This window comes from Fonsecaea monophora (genome assembly GCF_001642475.1).
Source record: "Fonsecaea monophora strain CBS 269.37 chromosome Unknown Scaff82, whole genome shotgun sequence".
Taxonomy (NCBI): Eukaryota; Fungi; Ascomycota; class Eurotiomycetes; order Chaetothyriales; family Herpotrichiellaceae; genus Fonsecaea; species Fonsecaea monophora.
The window spans coordinates 63,982-79,195 of record NW_019174013.1 but is presented as its reverse complement, the minus strand read 5'-3'; the positions used below and the strand labels follow the sequence as shown (position 1 = coordinate 79,195).

General features: G+C 53.1%; 6 protein-coding genes across 6 annotated transcripts; 2 read left to right on the top strand and 4 right to left on the bottom strand.

Moving 5' to 3' along the window:
* Nucleotides 1-683: 683 nt before the first annotated feature.
* Nucleotides 684-2,553, top strand: AYO21_08936 (hypothetical protein; the record flags this gene model as incomplete). Its single annotated transcript, XM_022658876.1, has 4 exons — nucleotides 684-889; nucleotides 956-1,379; nucleotides 1,430-2,230; nucleotides 2,323-2,553. The coding sequence occupies 4 exons, from the start codon at nucleotides 684-686 to the stop codon at nucleotides 2,551-2,553; spliced, it is 1,662 nt and encodes a 553-aa protein (XP_022508815.1).
* Nucleotides 2,554-3,443: 890 nt separating this feature from the next.
* AYO21_08935 (hypothetical protein) lies at nucleotides 3,444-4,400 on the top strand (the record flags this gene model as incomplete). Its single annotated transcript, XM_022658875.1, has 1 exon — nucleotides 3,444-4,400. The coding sequence occupies one exon, from the start codon at nucleotides 3,444-3,446 to the stop codon at nucleotides 4,398-4,400; it is 957 nt and encodes a 318-aa protein (XP_022508814.1).
* Nucleotides 4,401-5,156: 756 nt separating this feature from the next.
* On the bottom strand, nucleotides 5,157-6,416 carry AYO21_08934 (hypothetical protein; the record flags this gene model as incomplete). Its single annotated transcript, XM_022658874.1, has 1 exon — nucleotides 5,157-6,416. One exon carries the CDS (start codon nucleotides 6,414-6,416, stop codon nucleotides 5,157-5,159), a length of 1,260 nt encoding a protein of 419 aa, XP_022508813.1.
* A 1,504-nt stretch (nucleotides 6,417-7,920) lies between these two features.
* On the bottom strand, nucleotides 7,921-8,807 carry AYO21_08933 (hypothetical protein; the record flags this gene model as incomplete). Its single annotated transcript, XM_022658873.1, has 2 exons — nucleotides 7,921-8,725; nucleotides 8,779-8,807. The coding sequence occupies 2 exons, from the start codon at nucleotides 8,805-8,807 to the stop codon at nucleotides 7,921-7,923; spliced, it is 834 nt and encodes a 277-aa protein (XP_022508812.1).
* A 632-nt stretch (nucleotides 8,808-9,439) lies between these two features.
* On the bottom strand, nucleotides 9,440-10,292 carry AYO21_08932 (hypothetical protein; the record flags this gene model as incomplete). Its single annotated transcript, XM_022658872.1, has 2 exons — nucleotides 9,440-10,208; nucleotides 10,264-10,292. 2 exons carry the CDS (start codon nucleotides 10,290-10,292, stop codon nucleotides 9,440-9,442), a joined length of 798 nt encoding a protein of 265 aa, XP_022508811.1.
* Nucleotides 10,293-10,746: 454 nt separating this feature from the next.
* Nucleotides 10,747-14,805, bottom strand: AYO21_08931 (fatty acid synthase subunit beta; the record flags this gene model as incomplete). Its single annotated transcript, XM_022658871.1, has 2 exons — nucleotides 10,747-11,302; nucleotides 11,426-14,805. 2 exons carry the CDS (start codon nucleotides 14,803-14,805, stop codon nucleotides 10,747-10,749), a joined length of 3,936 nt encoding a protein of 1,311 aa, XP_022508810.1.
* Nucleotides 14,806-15,214: the final 409 nt, after the last annotated feature.

Here is a 15,214-nt window from a genome sequence, read left to right as displayed (position 1 = left end):
TACTCTTATGTCCCCAGCCGCCCCCCAACCAATCGAGGGGGACAAATGACGAGACGTTTTGTTTGTTTTGCAGCCTCTTTATTTCCGAATGCCCTTCCAAGGTCTTTCTTTTCTCCCCCGGTCCTTCTCCCACCACCACCACCAACACCCCCGAGAATGTTGCGGCTGACCTCGGTAAGCCGACCCCGCCCTTTGCATATTTCGGCTATGCCCACCTAGGAGGCATACCTGAATAGGAGAAGGTCACTCACTGGCATGTCACATCAAGGGTCAGAGAGACCCGAGGAACAACAACCGATCTGTTACTTGCGGCGGTGATACCGGACGAACGACGGCGGCTGGCTTGGACATGAGACGGCGTCTGGTAGTGGTCTGATAGGCTGCGATCTCTGCACAGCAGAAAGCCGAGACGGCGGACGTGTTTGATGCAAGCGATGTCCAGGGACGAGGGTTAGAGGGGAGGGGAACTCTTTTAGAGACAAGACAAGAGGATACAAGAGTGACGGGTGGCGGAGGAGGCACGTAGCGTAACACGGTATATATAGATGGTGTGCTCTCGATCTTTGGGGAAGAAAAGGTCGAGGAACTCTGTCTATATCCTATACTAGACTGTACCTTTCCGAAAGCCTGCCTTGTCCTATTCTTTTGTTTCTCTGACTTACTGTTACGGGGAAAATACAAAGATGCCGCTCATCAATGAAGCACCGTACTCCCCGGATGACATCCCCGATCACCCACAATGCGCGCCGCAGCCGTTGAAGATCATCCACGTCGGCGCGGGTGCCTCTGGTCTGTTGTTCGCGCACAAGGCGGAGAGGTTGCTGAAGAACTACGACTTGACCTGTTACGAGAAGAACGATTCCATTGGAGGCACGTGGTATGAGAACAGGTCAGTTTCCTGGTCAATTGGTCCATTCACGCAAAGCCAGCCCCCCCTGACAACCCGTATTGATAGATACCCTGGCTGTGCGTGCGACATCCCTGCGCACACGTACACGTTCCCCTTTGAGCCGAACACCGAGTGGAGCGGCTACTACAGCGGAAGTGACGAGATCCAGGAGTATTTCGTGCGGTTTGCGAAAAAGTACGGCGTCGAGAAGTACGTCCAGCTCAACACCGAAGTCGTCGCCGCCACGTGGGACGAGACCAACTCGAACTGGACCGTCGATCTGAAGCGCAAGGACGGCAGCACCTTCACAGACACCTGCGACGTCCTCATCAACGGTGCCGGCGTGGTCAACAGGTGGAAGTGGCCGACCATCGAGGGGCTGCATGACTTCAAGGGCCTGTTGTTGCATTCGGCCGCGTGGGACAGAAGTATTGACTGGGCGGGCAAAACCGTCGCCGTCATTGGCACAGGCTCGAGCTCGATCCAGATGGTGCCCAAGCTGGCCGAGACGGCGACGCATCTGTCTTCATACGCAATCAGACGTACATCGCCACGCCGTTTCTGTCCACGTCCAACAAGGAAGCCGACCCTGACGCCGCGGACCCCGGCACCGCAGGCAAGCACTTGTACACGGAGAAGGAAAAGCAAAAGTTCCGAGACGACCCGGACTACCATCTCAAGTACCGCGAGGACGTGGAGCGGTCGGTGGCCAGCATCTTCCGCATGTACCTGCGCGGGACCGAGCAGAACCTCGCTGCGAAGAAGTTGCTGCAGGAAGACATGGCGAGGAAACTCGGCGACCGCGAGGACCTCAAGCAGAAGTTCATCCCTGCGTGGAGCCCCGGCTGTCGTCGACTGACGCCCGGAGAGGGCTACCTCGAGGCACTGGTGCGCGACAACGTCACCTGCGTCTTCGAGGACATTGTCAAGGTCACCCCTGAGGGCGTTGTTACTAGTGACGGCAGGGAGCACAAGGTCGATATTTTGGTGTGTGCCACGGGGTTTTTTGTCCAGTATCAACCGCACTTCCGCATCACAGGCCTCAGTGGCCAGGTCATGCAAGACCAGAAGCAACCCAACGTGTACGCCTCGATCGCCGCCCCCGGCTTTCCCAACTACTTTGTGGTCAACGGGCCCCGAGGCAACTGGGGACAGGGCTGCGCATTCCCCAGCCACGAGGTGCAGGCCGAGTATATCCTCCAGTGCTGTCAGAAGTTGCAAGAGGATGGAATCCGCTGGATGGCGCCCAAGCAGGACCTCACGACCCAATTGAACCTGTACATGGACGCATGGCACAAGAAGTATAGCGTGTGGGCCGAGGACTGCAAGAGTTGGTACAAGGTGAGTGCGATCCCTTTCTTTCTTTTTCCCGTTTCACATAGCACAGCTGCCCTCCTTTGTTGTGGCGATGCTAACTTGACATACTCAACCAGGACAACAAACCCGACGGCCGCGTGTACATCTGGCCAGGCAGTCTGCACCACCACCTCAAGTTCCTGAAGCGCCCGCATTACGAGCATTACGACCTGCAGTACAAGGACCCGGGCAACGTCTTTGCCTTCCTGGGTAATGGGCTCACCATCACAGAGACAAAGTACGGACCCAAGGACATGCCGGTCCCGTACATCAGAAACAGCGAGAACGTCGAGTGGGATATCGAGTAGTGGCAGCCTAGCTTGGAACGGGCATATTTCGGCCAGAGCAGGCTGTTCAGTAATCTCTGGAGAAGGGGTCGTGCCTCCAAGGAGTAGTATGCGTCTGGCATTCTTACCGAGTGTTGTGGAAGAAAGAACGGACGGACGGACGAACAACAATGCATGCGGATAAGCGGACGAATGTGTCCTGCCTGTCAATCTCACTGTTGCGTTGCTGAATAAAGATAGAGCTCGAAGATGAATCAGTGCTAGAGAATTGAGCTAGATCCCCTGAGACTCGTCAAGGGATGAAAATTGAATAAGCAATGAGTGATATCCCCTTCTGGAAATGGGCATCTACGGAGTATGGAGTGTGGGTCATGGTAATACCAACGAGGCTGAGTTTCCTCTTTCCCCTGGAGGAGGACAGGGGTAATTACACTCGTGCAGCGGCAAGGCTGTAAAGCAAGGCTGTAAGGCTATGAAATTGTCCATGCCAAGCCCGCATCTTGGAGGGAAATCCAGACAAGGGAAATTTCCCCACATGCAATGGCACCGCGCTCGATACGCTCACCTACGACACATTCACGCAAAATTGACACTTACCGCTAGATTTGGGAAAAGAATTTCAGTTGCGTTTCGCATCACAAAATCGCGGGAGACAAATCGAAAAGCTGCAGGACAGCCTGGCTGAGACTTTGCGATCCGAGAGCCGGCCTCTGCACATTGTGAACGAACCACGAAACCGAACACACTCTCGCACTGACGAGCGCAACCACCCTCACGACGAGACGACGTCTACGTTCATACCCGGCACATGTGGGATAGAGTTTGAAAGAACGAGGAAAGACGAGGACAGGTGAAAGGGAAACAAACGTCTATACACACAAGACACACGACACATCCCCTCCCTCACAGACATGTCGCACGCACGAGTGGAAGAACTGTCCGACTCGGATCCTGATATTGACGACCCTTCTGAGTTTCTGCCTCAATCGGACCAGCACATAATCCGGCCGGCAAGCCAGACGACGGCATCATCACTCGCCTCGATATCAACTCCTCCCTCGTCCACCTCAGGAACGAACCCAACCCTGTTCCGCCCCGCGCCTGGATCAGCATCCACGGCCGGACCACCCCCTCAAATCCGACAACAGTCGCGGGAAGAGATCAAGCGGTTCCAGTCTCTGTACCCGGTATACTTTGACAGCACGCGGACGAAGAAGCAAGGACGCCGCGTGTCTGCGCAGCTAGCGATCCCAAACCCGCTGGCGTGGCAGGTGCTGTGCGCGGTGCGGTTCGCGGTCGGGGAGAACGTGTTCAAGATGGCGTTTGAGCCCGAGAAGACGCACCCCAAGGACTGGGCCAACCCGGGCCGGGTCAAGCTCCTCCTCAAGGACCCGGAGACGCACGCGCCCCTCAACCGCACCATCCGCAGCAAGGCGCACCTCTATACCATCATCGGGCGCTGGCTCAAGGACCACCCCACCACCAAGGAGTCGCCGCTCGAGCTGCGCCTGCCCGGTCTCCCCGTGCCGGAGAATTTTCTGGAGTACGAGGTCGCCGTCCCCCGCGGCTGGAAGATGGGCACCATCCTCCCCGTGCATTCCTCGGCCGTGAGTGGCGGTGGTGTTAGAGACGACTTCTTCAAGGAGGCCATGGAGGAGCTCAGGCAGGCCCAGAGTCAGGGCCAATTGCCCGCGGGTGGTCCCGGCGGAGCTGGTGGCGGCATGCCAGATATGAGTGCGCTTCAGAGCATGATGAACGGCATGGGCGGGATGGGAGGTCTTGGTGGATTGATGGGCGGCGGTGGCGGCGGAGGAGGAGGAGGTGGAGATTCGAGTATCAAGAGAAAGAAAGACAAGAAAAAGAGTTGATGAGTTGATGTTCTGAAGCGGTGTGCCACAAACCGTGTGCAGAGTGTAGGCGTGAGTTTTGAGTGTGATGGCAGAGCTGCTGAACGGCAATCATATCATACCCATATCAATGGCTACAAAAGAGCAATCTATCTGCCTTGCCTGGCCTGGCCGTGCCTTGAACTCAAGAAGTCCCTCTTTTTTCCCCTATAGTGAGTGAGCGCGATGATCGAGTGGCCCGGGCAGCTCTCTGCTCTCTTGAGAATCCTATCTTTTCAGATCCTCCAGTTGCAATTCAGCCCTTGCTCCACGTAACTTCTGAAGAGAAAATCGCATGTCTCTCCCTCTTCTCACGACACCTAATCTAGGTACAGACGTGACATCAATACCCTTCCAGCAGGAAGGCAGAGCAGGCAGGCCATCCGACCGCTCTACCCGCGTCTTTGTCGTTGGCCGGGTCTTTCTCCGTGTTTGCTGTGATCCTCTTCGATCGCCATCTTCATCATCACCTTCATCATCACCACTATCGTGATCCTCAAATCCAGCTGCCTCGGCGCTTCGTTTCAGTCCCTGAGAATCTCTGGGTCGTGGTAGATCTTGATCATGTGCATAGCCTTCGTCGGATCCTTCGCCTTCACCTTCATGGGTGGGTTGTTTGCTCTTGCGGCACGTTGCAGGATGGCTTGTTGATTGTGCACCGTTTAGTGCGTCGGAGGTCTCTTTCTCTCCTCCTTCTCCCTCTTCTCCGTTGTAAGCCCCTGCTCACAGGTCTTCAATTCAGACATAGCCCTCCTTGTCGTCACTGTTGTTCATGTCTTCGGTGCGGTGGTCGTCATTTTCATCGTGATTGTCATTGTCCTGGTCACGGTCGACGCTTTGGTCATCGAGATAGTCACTATCTCGTTCATGGTCGTCGTCCCTATCATCATCTTCATTGATGTTTTGGTTACTGTCTTGCTCACGGTCGACGCTTTGGTCATCGAGATCGTCACTATCTCGTTCATGGTCGTCGCCCCCATCATCACCACTGCCATCGCGTTGATCGTCGTCATTCGAATCGAGCCCCGCACATTCCACGGCGTTGAAGTCGGGACACGCTCGGCGCTCTGCCCTGCTCTTGTGCGTGTGCCACTTTGCACACAGGCGATCGCGTGGATGGAACGGGAAGAACCTATCCCGGAACCCCTTCAAGTCTTCGATCGCGTGCAGGAACTCGGCGAGGAGACGAGGGCTGGCTTCCATGAGCCCAGAGTAGACCGACCAGCTCTCGAGGACCTCCAGAAGAACCATGTCCGTCTCGACGACCTGAAAGGCCAGGCTGTCGAGCAGGGCGCCGACGAGTGAGGTGCGGGAGAGGCCGGCTCGGGAGAAATTGTCGGCGATCCCAAAGTGTGCTACAAGGCATGTGTTGGACATGACGACCGCAGTGGTGGTCAGGTAGTTCTTGAAGGGCTGTGCCTCGAATCGGTCGGCGACATCCCAACACCGGACAAACAAGTCTGGTTTCTGGCCGAACTTGCACTGAATCACGTTGTCAAAGCCCTCGTACAGTTGAGTGTCTGCGGTGCTGTACAGGCCCAGCCACAACCCAAAGACCACAGCGGCCTGGCAATCCTGCTCTCGGAAGCGGCAGCAGAGCGAGCCGGGCGAGGGTGGGGGTGTTGACGAACGGCGGGACCTGGAACGACGTCCGCTCCTTTCAAAGAGAGGTGATGCGTCCCGTAGCGCCGCGGGCAATATGTAGATGTTGAACCAAGTTTCAGAGCTGTCGGAACCTATCAAGAAGGCAACTTTGTTCAGGCTGCGTTGTGATTCCACCGTCAGAAAACTCGACTGCACATCATATGGATGGGGCACGCATGCTGGGTCTTCATCATTGACTAGGACTAACCTCTCCATGTACATGGCTCGCACGTACTCCGAGACTTCAGGGAGCGGGGACCCGGGTAGAGAGTCCAGAAGACTATGGGCAGATGAGTCGGGCAAAAGGGCAAGGGACGAGGTTGAGCTAGCGTTCGAGCCGTGCACAGAAGCCATGGTCCAGGTTGAGACAGCGGGTGGTGTGAGGATCACCGTGGCGATGACTGAAGCGTACGCTTCGGTGTGAATGTTATTGTTGAGTGGTTTGGACAACGACAACAGAGGGCGATGGACATGGGAGACGACAAAGGAGACAAATTCGTGAAGCTGAAGTCGACCGTGGGTTCAAATATCAGATTTCGTCGTTGGATTCCCCTCAAAGGGTTAGATAGTGTCACCCTGACGCTGTCTTGGCTGGATTCTCGGCGGAGCGTCGATGATGTCGTTGATTTCAGCACAGGTAAGAGGGTGAAGGAGAGAATCAGGAGGGAATGAGGCTGTCGAGGGCCAGTCTCTCCTATCCACAGCTTGCTTTCCACCTCATCTGGTTCAGAGTCGTCTCTCACTCTCCCTCTTCCCTCTCATCCATCACTCACCAACCGCCACATAGCAGTCTCCTGCTTCAGAGTGATACCAGGATAGGTTTGCTTGTCTGTGAACTTCATGAGATACGAGGATGACTTCAAGAGGAAGTTCCTCAGGCTGTCCCCTCCATCCCCCATTTCATACCGTCTATCCCATCCAGACTTAGGGGGCCCAACATCGTCAAATCGACCGACCCAACTTTTACGAGGACAACAGACCCATCATGGCTGTATGCGTCAAAAATCTGGGCACGCGTGGGGGGGCGACGCCGAAGCTGAAGACCGGTCATCTGTCATCTGTCACATGTCACTCTGATGTCCGGGGTACTGTCGCCAGGCGCTCTGGTTCCGGAGTGAATGGCACTTCCATCCCACCCCGCTGGCTGGCAGTCTTGAGTACATGATAGAATTTGTTCTTTGTCGCCTACCTTGTGCGCAGGTTGTTCATGTTTTTTACGATTGTGTCGACTACACGTGCGCGTTACTGTAGCTTAGTTTAAGGAGAGGTTGTGCAGGAGCCAGTAAGAAAGAGGTCACTTAGGCACTTAGGCACTCAGGCACTTGGGGTTATCTACGGCTGAATCTCGGGTCAACAAGCGCGGCAAGACAACAAAAGCAAGTTGATCCGAAGAAGAGAAGCCATCTCAGTCTTCAGGGTCACAAAGATAAAAAAAAAACCCCCCTAAAGGGAGAAAGAATAAGCAAGATGGTGATGTCAATATGCTGTCTAGAGAGTGAAGCTCTTTTCTATGTATCTTTTCCAGCGTAGTTGGAACAGACGATATTGAGCAATGCTACCTCGGTGTCCTAGAGCCCCAGCCTCATTGTCCGCTGTTGTGTGCTGTCCAGAATACCAGCATCTCTCATCAAGAAAAGAGCTACGCCCGCAGAACCCATGCACCAAACCGACTCTGACCGTCCAGCACCGTGACACCGCCACGCAAGATCCCGCCTGGCATATCATAGCAAGAAGAAGCTGTCAGAGGATCTGCTTGCTCGTCTGCTCAATGTGCCGCCGAATGTCCTTCAAACTTTGAAGCATCAACCTGCAGTGGTTTGAGTGGTCAAGTATGTCGGTGTATTATCAGGCCACAACGCTAAAACAGTCCTTCGCGAGGCCCCAAAAATGTGCTGAGCGATGAGCCATGCCCGTTCTTGAGACCGTTGTATGCAGCCAAGGGTTTCCACCCCGGCGTGGTATTTCGTGGACATTTGGCCTTTGTGTCGTCGCTCACATGTTCGTGCCACTTGCAGTCCCTCTGTGCCATCGGGGCCACAAGGTGGTGGTGATGATTCTCTTCGTTCAGCTTGTCTACCCTCAACAACAGTTGATTCAGCAACCCGGTGTTGGCCGTCTCGCTGACGAAGTCGCGCCAGGTACTCCCTTCGCTGTCACGGTCTGACCCGGTGAACTCGGCCCAGCCCCCGACGACGATCTTGTATGCCAGACAATCGAGGACGTAGTCCTGCAAGACCCCGAGGTCGGAGGAATACTCTGCGTCCAAAGTGCACAAGGACTTCAGATCCCAGTGGCTCATGGGAACGTCCTGCATCGAATCCATGATTGTGTTGCGGAGCTTCTCGGAGCCGACCAGGTCTGCGAACTTGAAGTAGCGCTGCACATCCTTGAAGGCCAGAGGCTGGGGGTGGTTGCCGGATTTGGTCAGGCCGCCTTGGTAGATCAGGTCGAGCCAGTCGGCGAGGACGTCGTGGTCGCTGGTGGGGAGACGGACCGTGGTGCGATCAGGAGAGGAATCGAGGATGATGGCAAAGTACTTTGAGTTCTCCAACAAGAGCGACTTGCTGACGTGGAAGACATTGAGTGGGACGTCTGCGTCTTCCTCACCAAAGATCTCGTCTTCGCCTGCAATCACCTTGATGACGGGGGCGCGAGCGTGGCTGCTAGGAGGTCAGTTCGCGTTTCAAATGCTGAGAAGGTCTTGCCTGCTGCTCACCTTGAAGTCATTGCTGGTGGTGCCGCCATGTTTCTAACGGACTGAGGCGGTTGTTTGGAAGAGGCTGCGGAGGACTTTTCTGATGTGCCTGTGCTTGAAAGGTGCGGATGAAAGAGAAATAAGAAGAGTGATCAGACGAAATGGTGAGGAAGATAGTAATAAGTTCAGATTCAACATCAAGTGAAGTGAATAAAACAACTGCTTGCCTGCAGCTTGGCGATGCTATGTGCAAGAAGACAAAGGTGAATTGCGAGACAAGTTACTGTGAAAGAGGGAAGACTTTGTTCTATTGGCAGAAGTCCATGTTTGCCCGTGAAGCAAAGGCGGATAATGAAGTGGTGACAAGCTGCGCGTCTCATCTCACACCAAAGTTCGGCTGTGGATTGTAACTTGATTGATTCCGTCTCTCTATCAGCAACACCAAATAGAGCTCAACTTTATGGTTCGGCCTGGATTGTTGCTTCTCCTCCATCAAGCAGTCCTTGCATATTCTGTCCCCCAATTCCGAGAGAGAAGAGAAAGAGTATCGAGATGTGTCTATCTGCCTTGTTATTTTGGTCCTCCTCAGGTCAACACGCAGAGGGGTGTTGTCCATCCCCATCTCACAGCAGCCCACCCAGCACAGTCTTGGTGATGGCCTCATTGAGGAGACACACGCATATTAAAGCTGTTGTACAGTGTCGGCTTCCCATTTTCTCTTCTTCGACACGGGGTTGGGTATTGGTATATGCGGAGTCGACTCCATGGGAGCTACGTACACCGGAAGCGTTTGACTGCGATGCTGAGACTGGGGCGACGGATGGTGGAAGACCGCCCCTCCGTGCCCTTCAAGCTGTATTGCTGGCGAGCTTTGCGTGCCATTCTGACGCATCTGATCCAGCCGCGCCATGAGGAAGGAAATGAATTTCCCCTTCGTTCCGGCCCCGTTGTCCTTGTGGCTCATGAAATCCTCCCAGCCACCCCTAGTTCTTTCAATGAAACTTACCCAACCATTGCTGGCAATCTTGGTAGCAAGACCTGATAGTATGTAATCGCGGAGAGCGCATTTCGAGATGACATCGCCATCGAGAAATTTGGCGATGGACAGATAGTCAGACTCCTGCAAATGGACCCTACCCTCCTTCATGATGTATGACTTGAAGGTCTCTGATTGGAGCTGAGAGGCTAAAGTCCAGATGTTCATGAATCTATCTCCGAGTGTGTGCTCGTCTATACATCCTTTGTAGAGCCACGTCACAAAGACATCGAAATCAGTCACATCGACATCGCGGTCGAGATCAAGTGGGATGATTTGAGTGAACCGTGTCTTCTTCAACATCGTTTCAAAAAATTTCGATCCATCCTCGAGGAGTGCCGTATGGATGTAATGCGGGCCTGACTTGCGGGAGCCTTGGTGCGCAACCACAGCAACAGTGGGAGACTTGGTAAACCTATCACGCAAATCAGCCGTGACTGATAACAGGCTCGCTTCAGAGATAAGCACACCGGACGGAACGAGGAGCATCTAATGCCATGGCTGAACTCATTCTGGAGACTATGTGGTAATGAGATATTGCAAATCGGAGTCGGTATTGGACGAGTACTGAGAGAGATCAAGGGTGCGTCCCTGATCAATAGACCCTGATAAGATGAGAACGATGCAGGCTGTCTCGGTCAACTAGTACAACTGAGATCAACAAAACCTCAGACCATTCAGGCCTTTTGAATGGAGCTTGAGTGATTCTCGAAAAGTGAATGAAAAAGGTATAATTTTGTTTGTGACGGCTTTTTGAAGTATTCACCAAGTCCTGATTCTTTGCCGTCTAATGTGCAAGTCTGGTCAGGTTTATTTTCAATCCTTAACGAACGGCTAACCTCCCTGGACTGGCCTGATCACAGAACCGTCACGCATAAAGACTCGATCGATTTTTGGAAGGCTGAGTTGTTCATGATATCCAGACACAATCATACATCGGCATGTGAAGAATACTAAAGAGCGGTCGTCCCTCGACCACATAGAGAATGAGATGCGTCGTCTCCATCTGTAGGATCCTTGGTCTCCCATTGTGGAAGTGCTGGCTCGAGTTCAGTGGCAACGTCGTCACCGCAAAGAGACAAGCGATAGTCACTCTGCGCTTTTTCCAGTCCCAAGGCGCTGGTCCGTGTCTTTGTCTTCTGAACCAGATGTTCTTCGAACCGAACAATGCGACATTTCTCGGCGAGTGACAATGCCTCATTAACATGACTGCTGTCTTCGTCGCAGGAGACGCAACTCCAGCCACGGTACCAGGACAGCATGCACGCGAGGACGGCAGGCTTGATATCCCCAAAATCGAAGTGTCGGCTCCTCGCTTCTGGGTAATCCTCATGCAGCCGGTCTGCAAAGTACGTGGATTCACGGCAGAGTCGTGGCCCGTCGAATGCAAAGTACTGCTGGTGGCTCCCTTTGCCGGCTGTAAATGTAATCACGTTCGAATAGTCGAAGAGATTCTTGTGAGGCTCGTGGGTGGTCTGGTTGTCCGTGCGCTCCATCAGGGTTATGGAACTGGTAGTATGAGAAGTCGTGCACGAGTTCCAATCCCTTAGCATGCGGGACGAAGGTAAATTTATATTGGTGACGGTGGACAGGCTGTCCAGTAATGTAGAGGCGTTTCAGGACTCGAGATACTCACTCCATTCTGTCGCATCCTCCATCAAATCCGTGAATCCAGAGTATTGCCCAAATACGGAATCCCAACGCTCCCAGTCAAAGCCCATGTTCATCTCCGTGTCACCCTGGTGTAACTCGGTATAGACGAAGCTCTGGTCCCTGTGTGACTCTTCATCATGGTGATCAAGCGGTCCGGTGCTATAGCCAATCACGTTATTGTTTCCGTAAGATGCTTCCATGGTTTGCTGCTTAGATAACTGAGCATTGAACAATTTCTGCTCTGTATCCGTCACATCTTTGGCGGGCACCTCCCCCCAGTTATGTTGAAGTGGCGCAGACTCTTGCTGTACCGTCTGTGTGCCATTCTTGGCTTCAGACCCACCTAAAAACGGCACTGCCTGTGTGGGACAAAGAGGAGGCTGCGCTTCTGCTCTGGGCGTGTGCGTGTGGAAAGGTAGGACATGAACTGGCGTAGTGTCGCTGGTTGCTGCGGTTCCAGAGCACTTCTCCATGCGTTTACTGAGTGGAAACGGCATTCTTGGCTGACCCTCCCGTCGTGCCAGTACTCGACCGCCATTTGATCCAGACTCGTTTTCAAGAGTTTGCCGCAACTGGCTCCGCATGGCTTGTGAGCAGATGGGCTCTTGCGCTTCATGGTTTTCATTAACAAGCTCTTTGTGGGCCAAATGGACCATGTATCTGACACCTTGTTCCAATGCAGGATGTTCTGCTTGTGCATCACGCGTACATGAAGGCGAGGTTTGTGGACCTGGAGTTGGGCTGTCATAAATTGAATCTTCTCGAATACTTTGAGCAATCCTTTGCGCATCCGTCAATGGTTGCGCGATGCCGAGCTCGATTTGGTCCGCCTCCGTCCAAAGAACTGTTGGATCTAGTCCTGCTCTTTGCCAGGCAGCAGAACGAAGGCCTCGTAGCATGTCCCACGCTTCAATGCCGCCCTCCCGCAACGGTCTCTGAACAGTGGCGCCATCAGGGCCACCGACGATGCCAGCGCCGGGAGCAGCTAACCCAAATACCTTGTCGATCAATTCTCTTGATCTGGGTGCCTCAACGCTGGTCGGCCTCTCGTACAGATCAACGAGAACTATCAAGACCGCATGAAGGGGGCCGTAAGTCGCCGGCCAGGCCCATCGAAAAGGCTCCAAGTCTGGATCGGCTGCGAGTGACACAAATTTTCTGAGGAAACTGTGGCAATTGTGCAGGGCGCATTGTCGACCCATACCCCACAGCTTACTTCTCGTGTTCTTCAGGAATGGGGCATATGCAACACAATGCACCTTGTCAATCAGCATAGATAGGCTAATTCGGGCCCATTTGTTGTAGGCAGCTTGCTTTGCGCGATAGTAAGCGGCCAATGGCCACGAGGGGTCAGTGTTGTTGACAGTAGTCTTGTAATATGCAATGTCATTTGCAGTGATAGGGTCGCCCATGGACACATCGGTATCTGATGGGCGTTGCTGCGCATCTCTAAGCGAATCCGGAACGAATCCCATTTCTGGAACTCCTTTGCTGGGAATCGACTTGATAATAGCGTTGACTTGATCCCCTGCTTCAGTCATAATCCGTTTCATTTCTTGCATGTCTCCATTTGTGAGTCTTTTCGTTTCCAGATGTAGAGACACGACGCTTCTTATTGCGCATGCCATTATCGACTTTCCTCTTGCCACGAGGGACAGTGTGCCAAAAGCTTTTGGATTCGTACTCTCTCCATTCGAAGCCGAACTAGAGGATGGTGAAATTCTCAAAGACTTGTCCGAGTTGACGCTTGCGGACCCATCTTCAGACACATGGGCATCTCTATCTTCACAGATGATTCTCGTATCGCAGAATTTCTCAGATATCTGAGAAGGGTAGCCACTCGCGACAACGTGAGAAACATCCAACTGGATGATCTGCCACCAGAGTCGTCGTCGCATGTTTTCCTCGGTAATAGACAGCTCAAACAGAGTGGGCTCTCTGTGTAGCCCCATGGTAAATGCCAGCCTCACCGCCAGTGAGAGGTACAGGCTGCCTTGTAAAGGGTCCTCTTCAGCTATAGGCATACTTTGCAGGAGGACGAGGGCAGCAAGTTTGTACAAACTGACTTTTTGAGCAAAGCAACTGATAAGGAGGCAAAACACCACCTGATCGTGGAACCGGGTGCTAAGCTGTGCCCTTGAAGTTTGAGGAAACCATTGCCGAAGACCTTTTGTAGAAATACTTAGCGAACCCGCATACCAAATGGCATAGATCACGGCCAAGAAGTCCAAGTCTCGAAAATTGGATTCTGAAAGACCATTCGACTCGACCTGGTCCCAGAATTCTTCGTGTTTCCTGCTCATCTCCGAGGGCAAGAGAAGCCCCAAAATTGGATATACCCCTGATAGCCAACACCTGAAAAGAACGTTACTTTGTGCTCTGGTGGGCAGGCCCTGCGTCAGATGCTGTAAGGCAGTCTCTGCTGTACACTTGACTGGGAGGTTCTGCAACAGACTGGATTTGGTGAATGGCATGAGCCTACATATCGGGCAGTGACTGTCAGGCCTAAGGTCTTCCGGGATCTTTTCGCCAGCTTCTTTGTGAAAATCAGTGGGATCGGTCACATCATCTTTTTCTTGTTCGTGGTCTTCGTCCACAGGAGGAACAAACTCTCGTGGCCTGTCACAATGCTTGTTCTCTGGGCTGATTGAGCTTGCATAGGTATTATCCCGACGACGCATCAGGTGATTGAGTTGATCGATCTCTTCGGATATATTGATCCAAAATGGATATTCTGACCTTGACTCGCCACTGCTCAGGTTCAAACTTGATAGAGGCTTGCTGAGGTCAGAAGGTTCCCTCGCTGATGCGTAATTGCTAGGTTGGAACATGTCCAGACTCATGCTTGATTTTGGTGGAATTCCATCAGAGCCTGAATCCGAGTTTGATGCCTCAGGTGTAAGGAAGTCTTTTAACCGCAGGTCATTCCCGTTACCCTGGCGAAAAGCATCGAACATCTTGGTCAAGCGGTGCAGCTGCTCTTCGATGGCTTTGAGGTCAGCGGGCGTTCTCAACCCATGTACTTCGGCGATTGTCCCTAAAGAGCCTTGGCTCGTGGGACTTGACTTCCGCTTCTTCCACACCGGGCTTGTGGTTTCCTTTGGCAGATCAGGCTGTGCCGAGGTGGATGTCGTATCATCCTGGGTGTAGAAGCATTCTACATCGGCTTTTTGGCAGCCTCCACAGATTGGACGGGCCTTGTCACACTTTACTTTCCTCCTTCGACAAGTGAGACAGCTGTAGCTAGCCCGATTTCTCGTGATTTGACGTTTTTCGGGCTTCGCCTGGTTCGGGGTTGGCTTAGAACCGTGCAAGAGGGAAGGTTCGTCGCTTGGTGGGCCAGCGCTGAAGTGAAACATCGTCACCAGTGTTGAAACAAATAATAATGATCTGTTCGTGCTCTCTGGTCGTTCTTGCGACTAGTTTCAAGAACCTCTCGGTGGTCGACTGTGGTTCGTGGACAGGCTGACAAATCCTGTACCTGGACGTTATGGCTGGCGGTGACCCTTATCCCTTGGTTGCAACTGCTTCAAGGCCGAACCACTCTCATACTTGTGTAATTGCTTAGCAAGGATTTGATTTGCTTTTTTCATCAGGTAGATAAACAATTAGAACAGGATGATGTGAGATTGAAAGGAGGAATTGCAGTTGGATTCCAGGCCTCGCGATGTCGATCGATCCAGTGCTTGTTTAGGCAAAGTGCGAGCTTGGCATGATATTTGATTGACTGCCATCTGCTCAATGGCATCGACGAGGATTTTGTCAAGG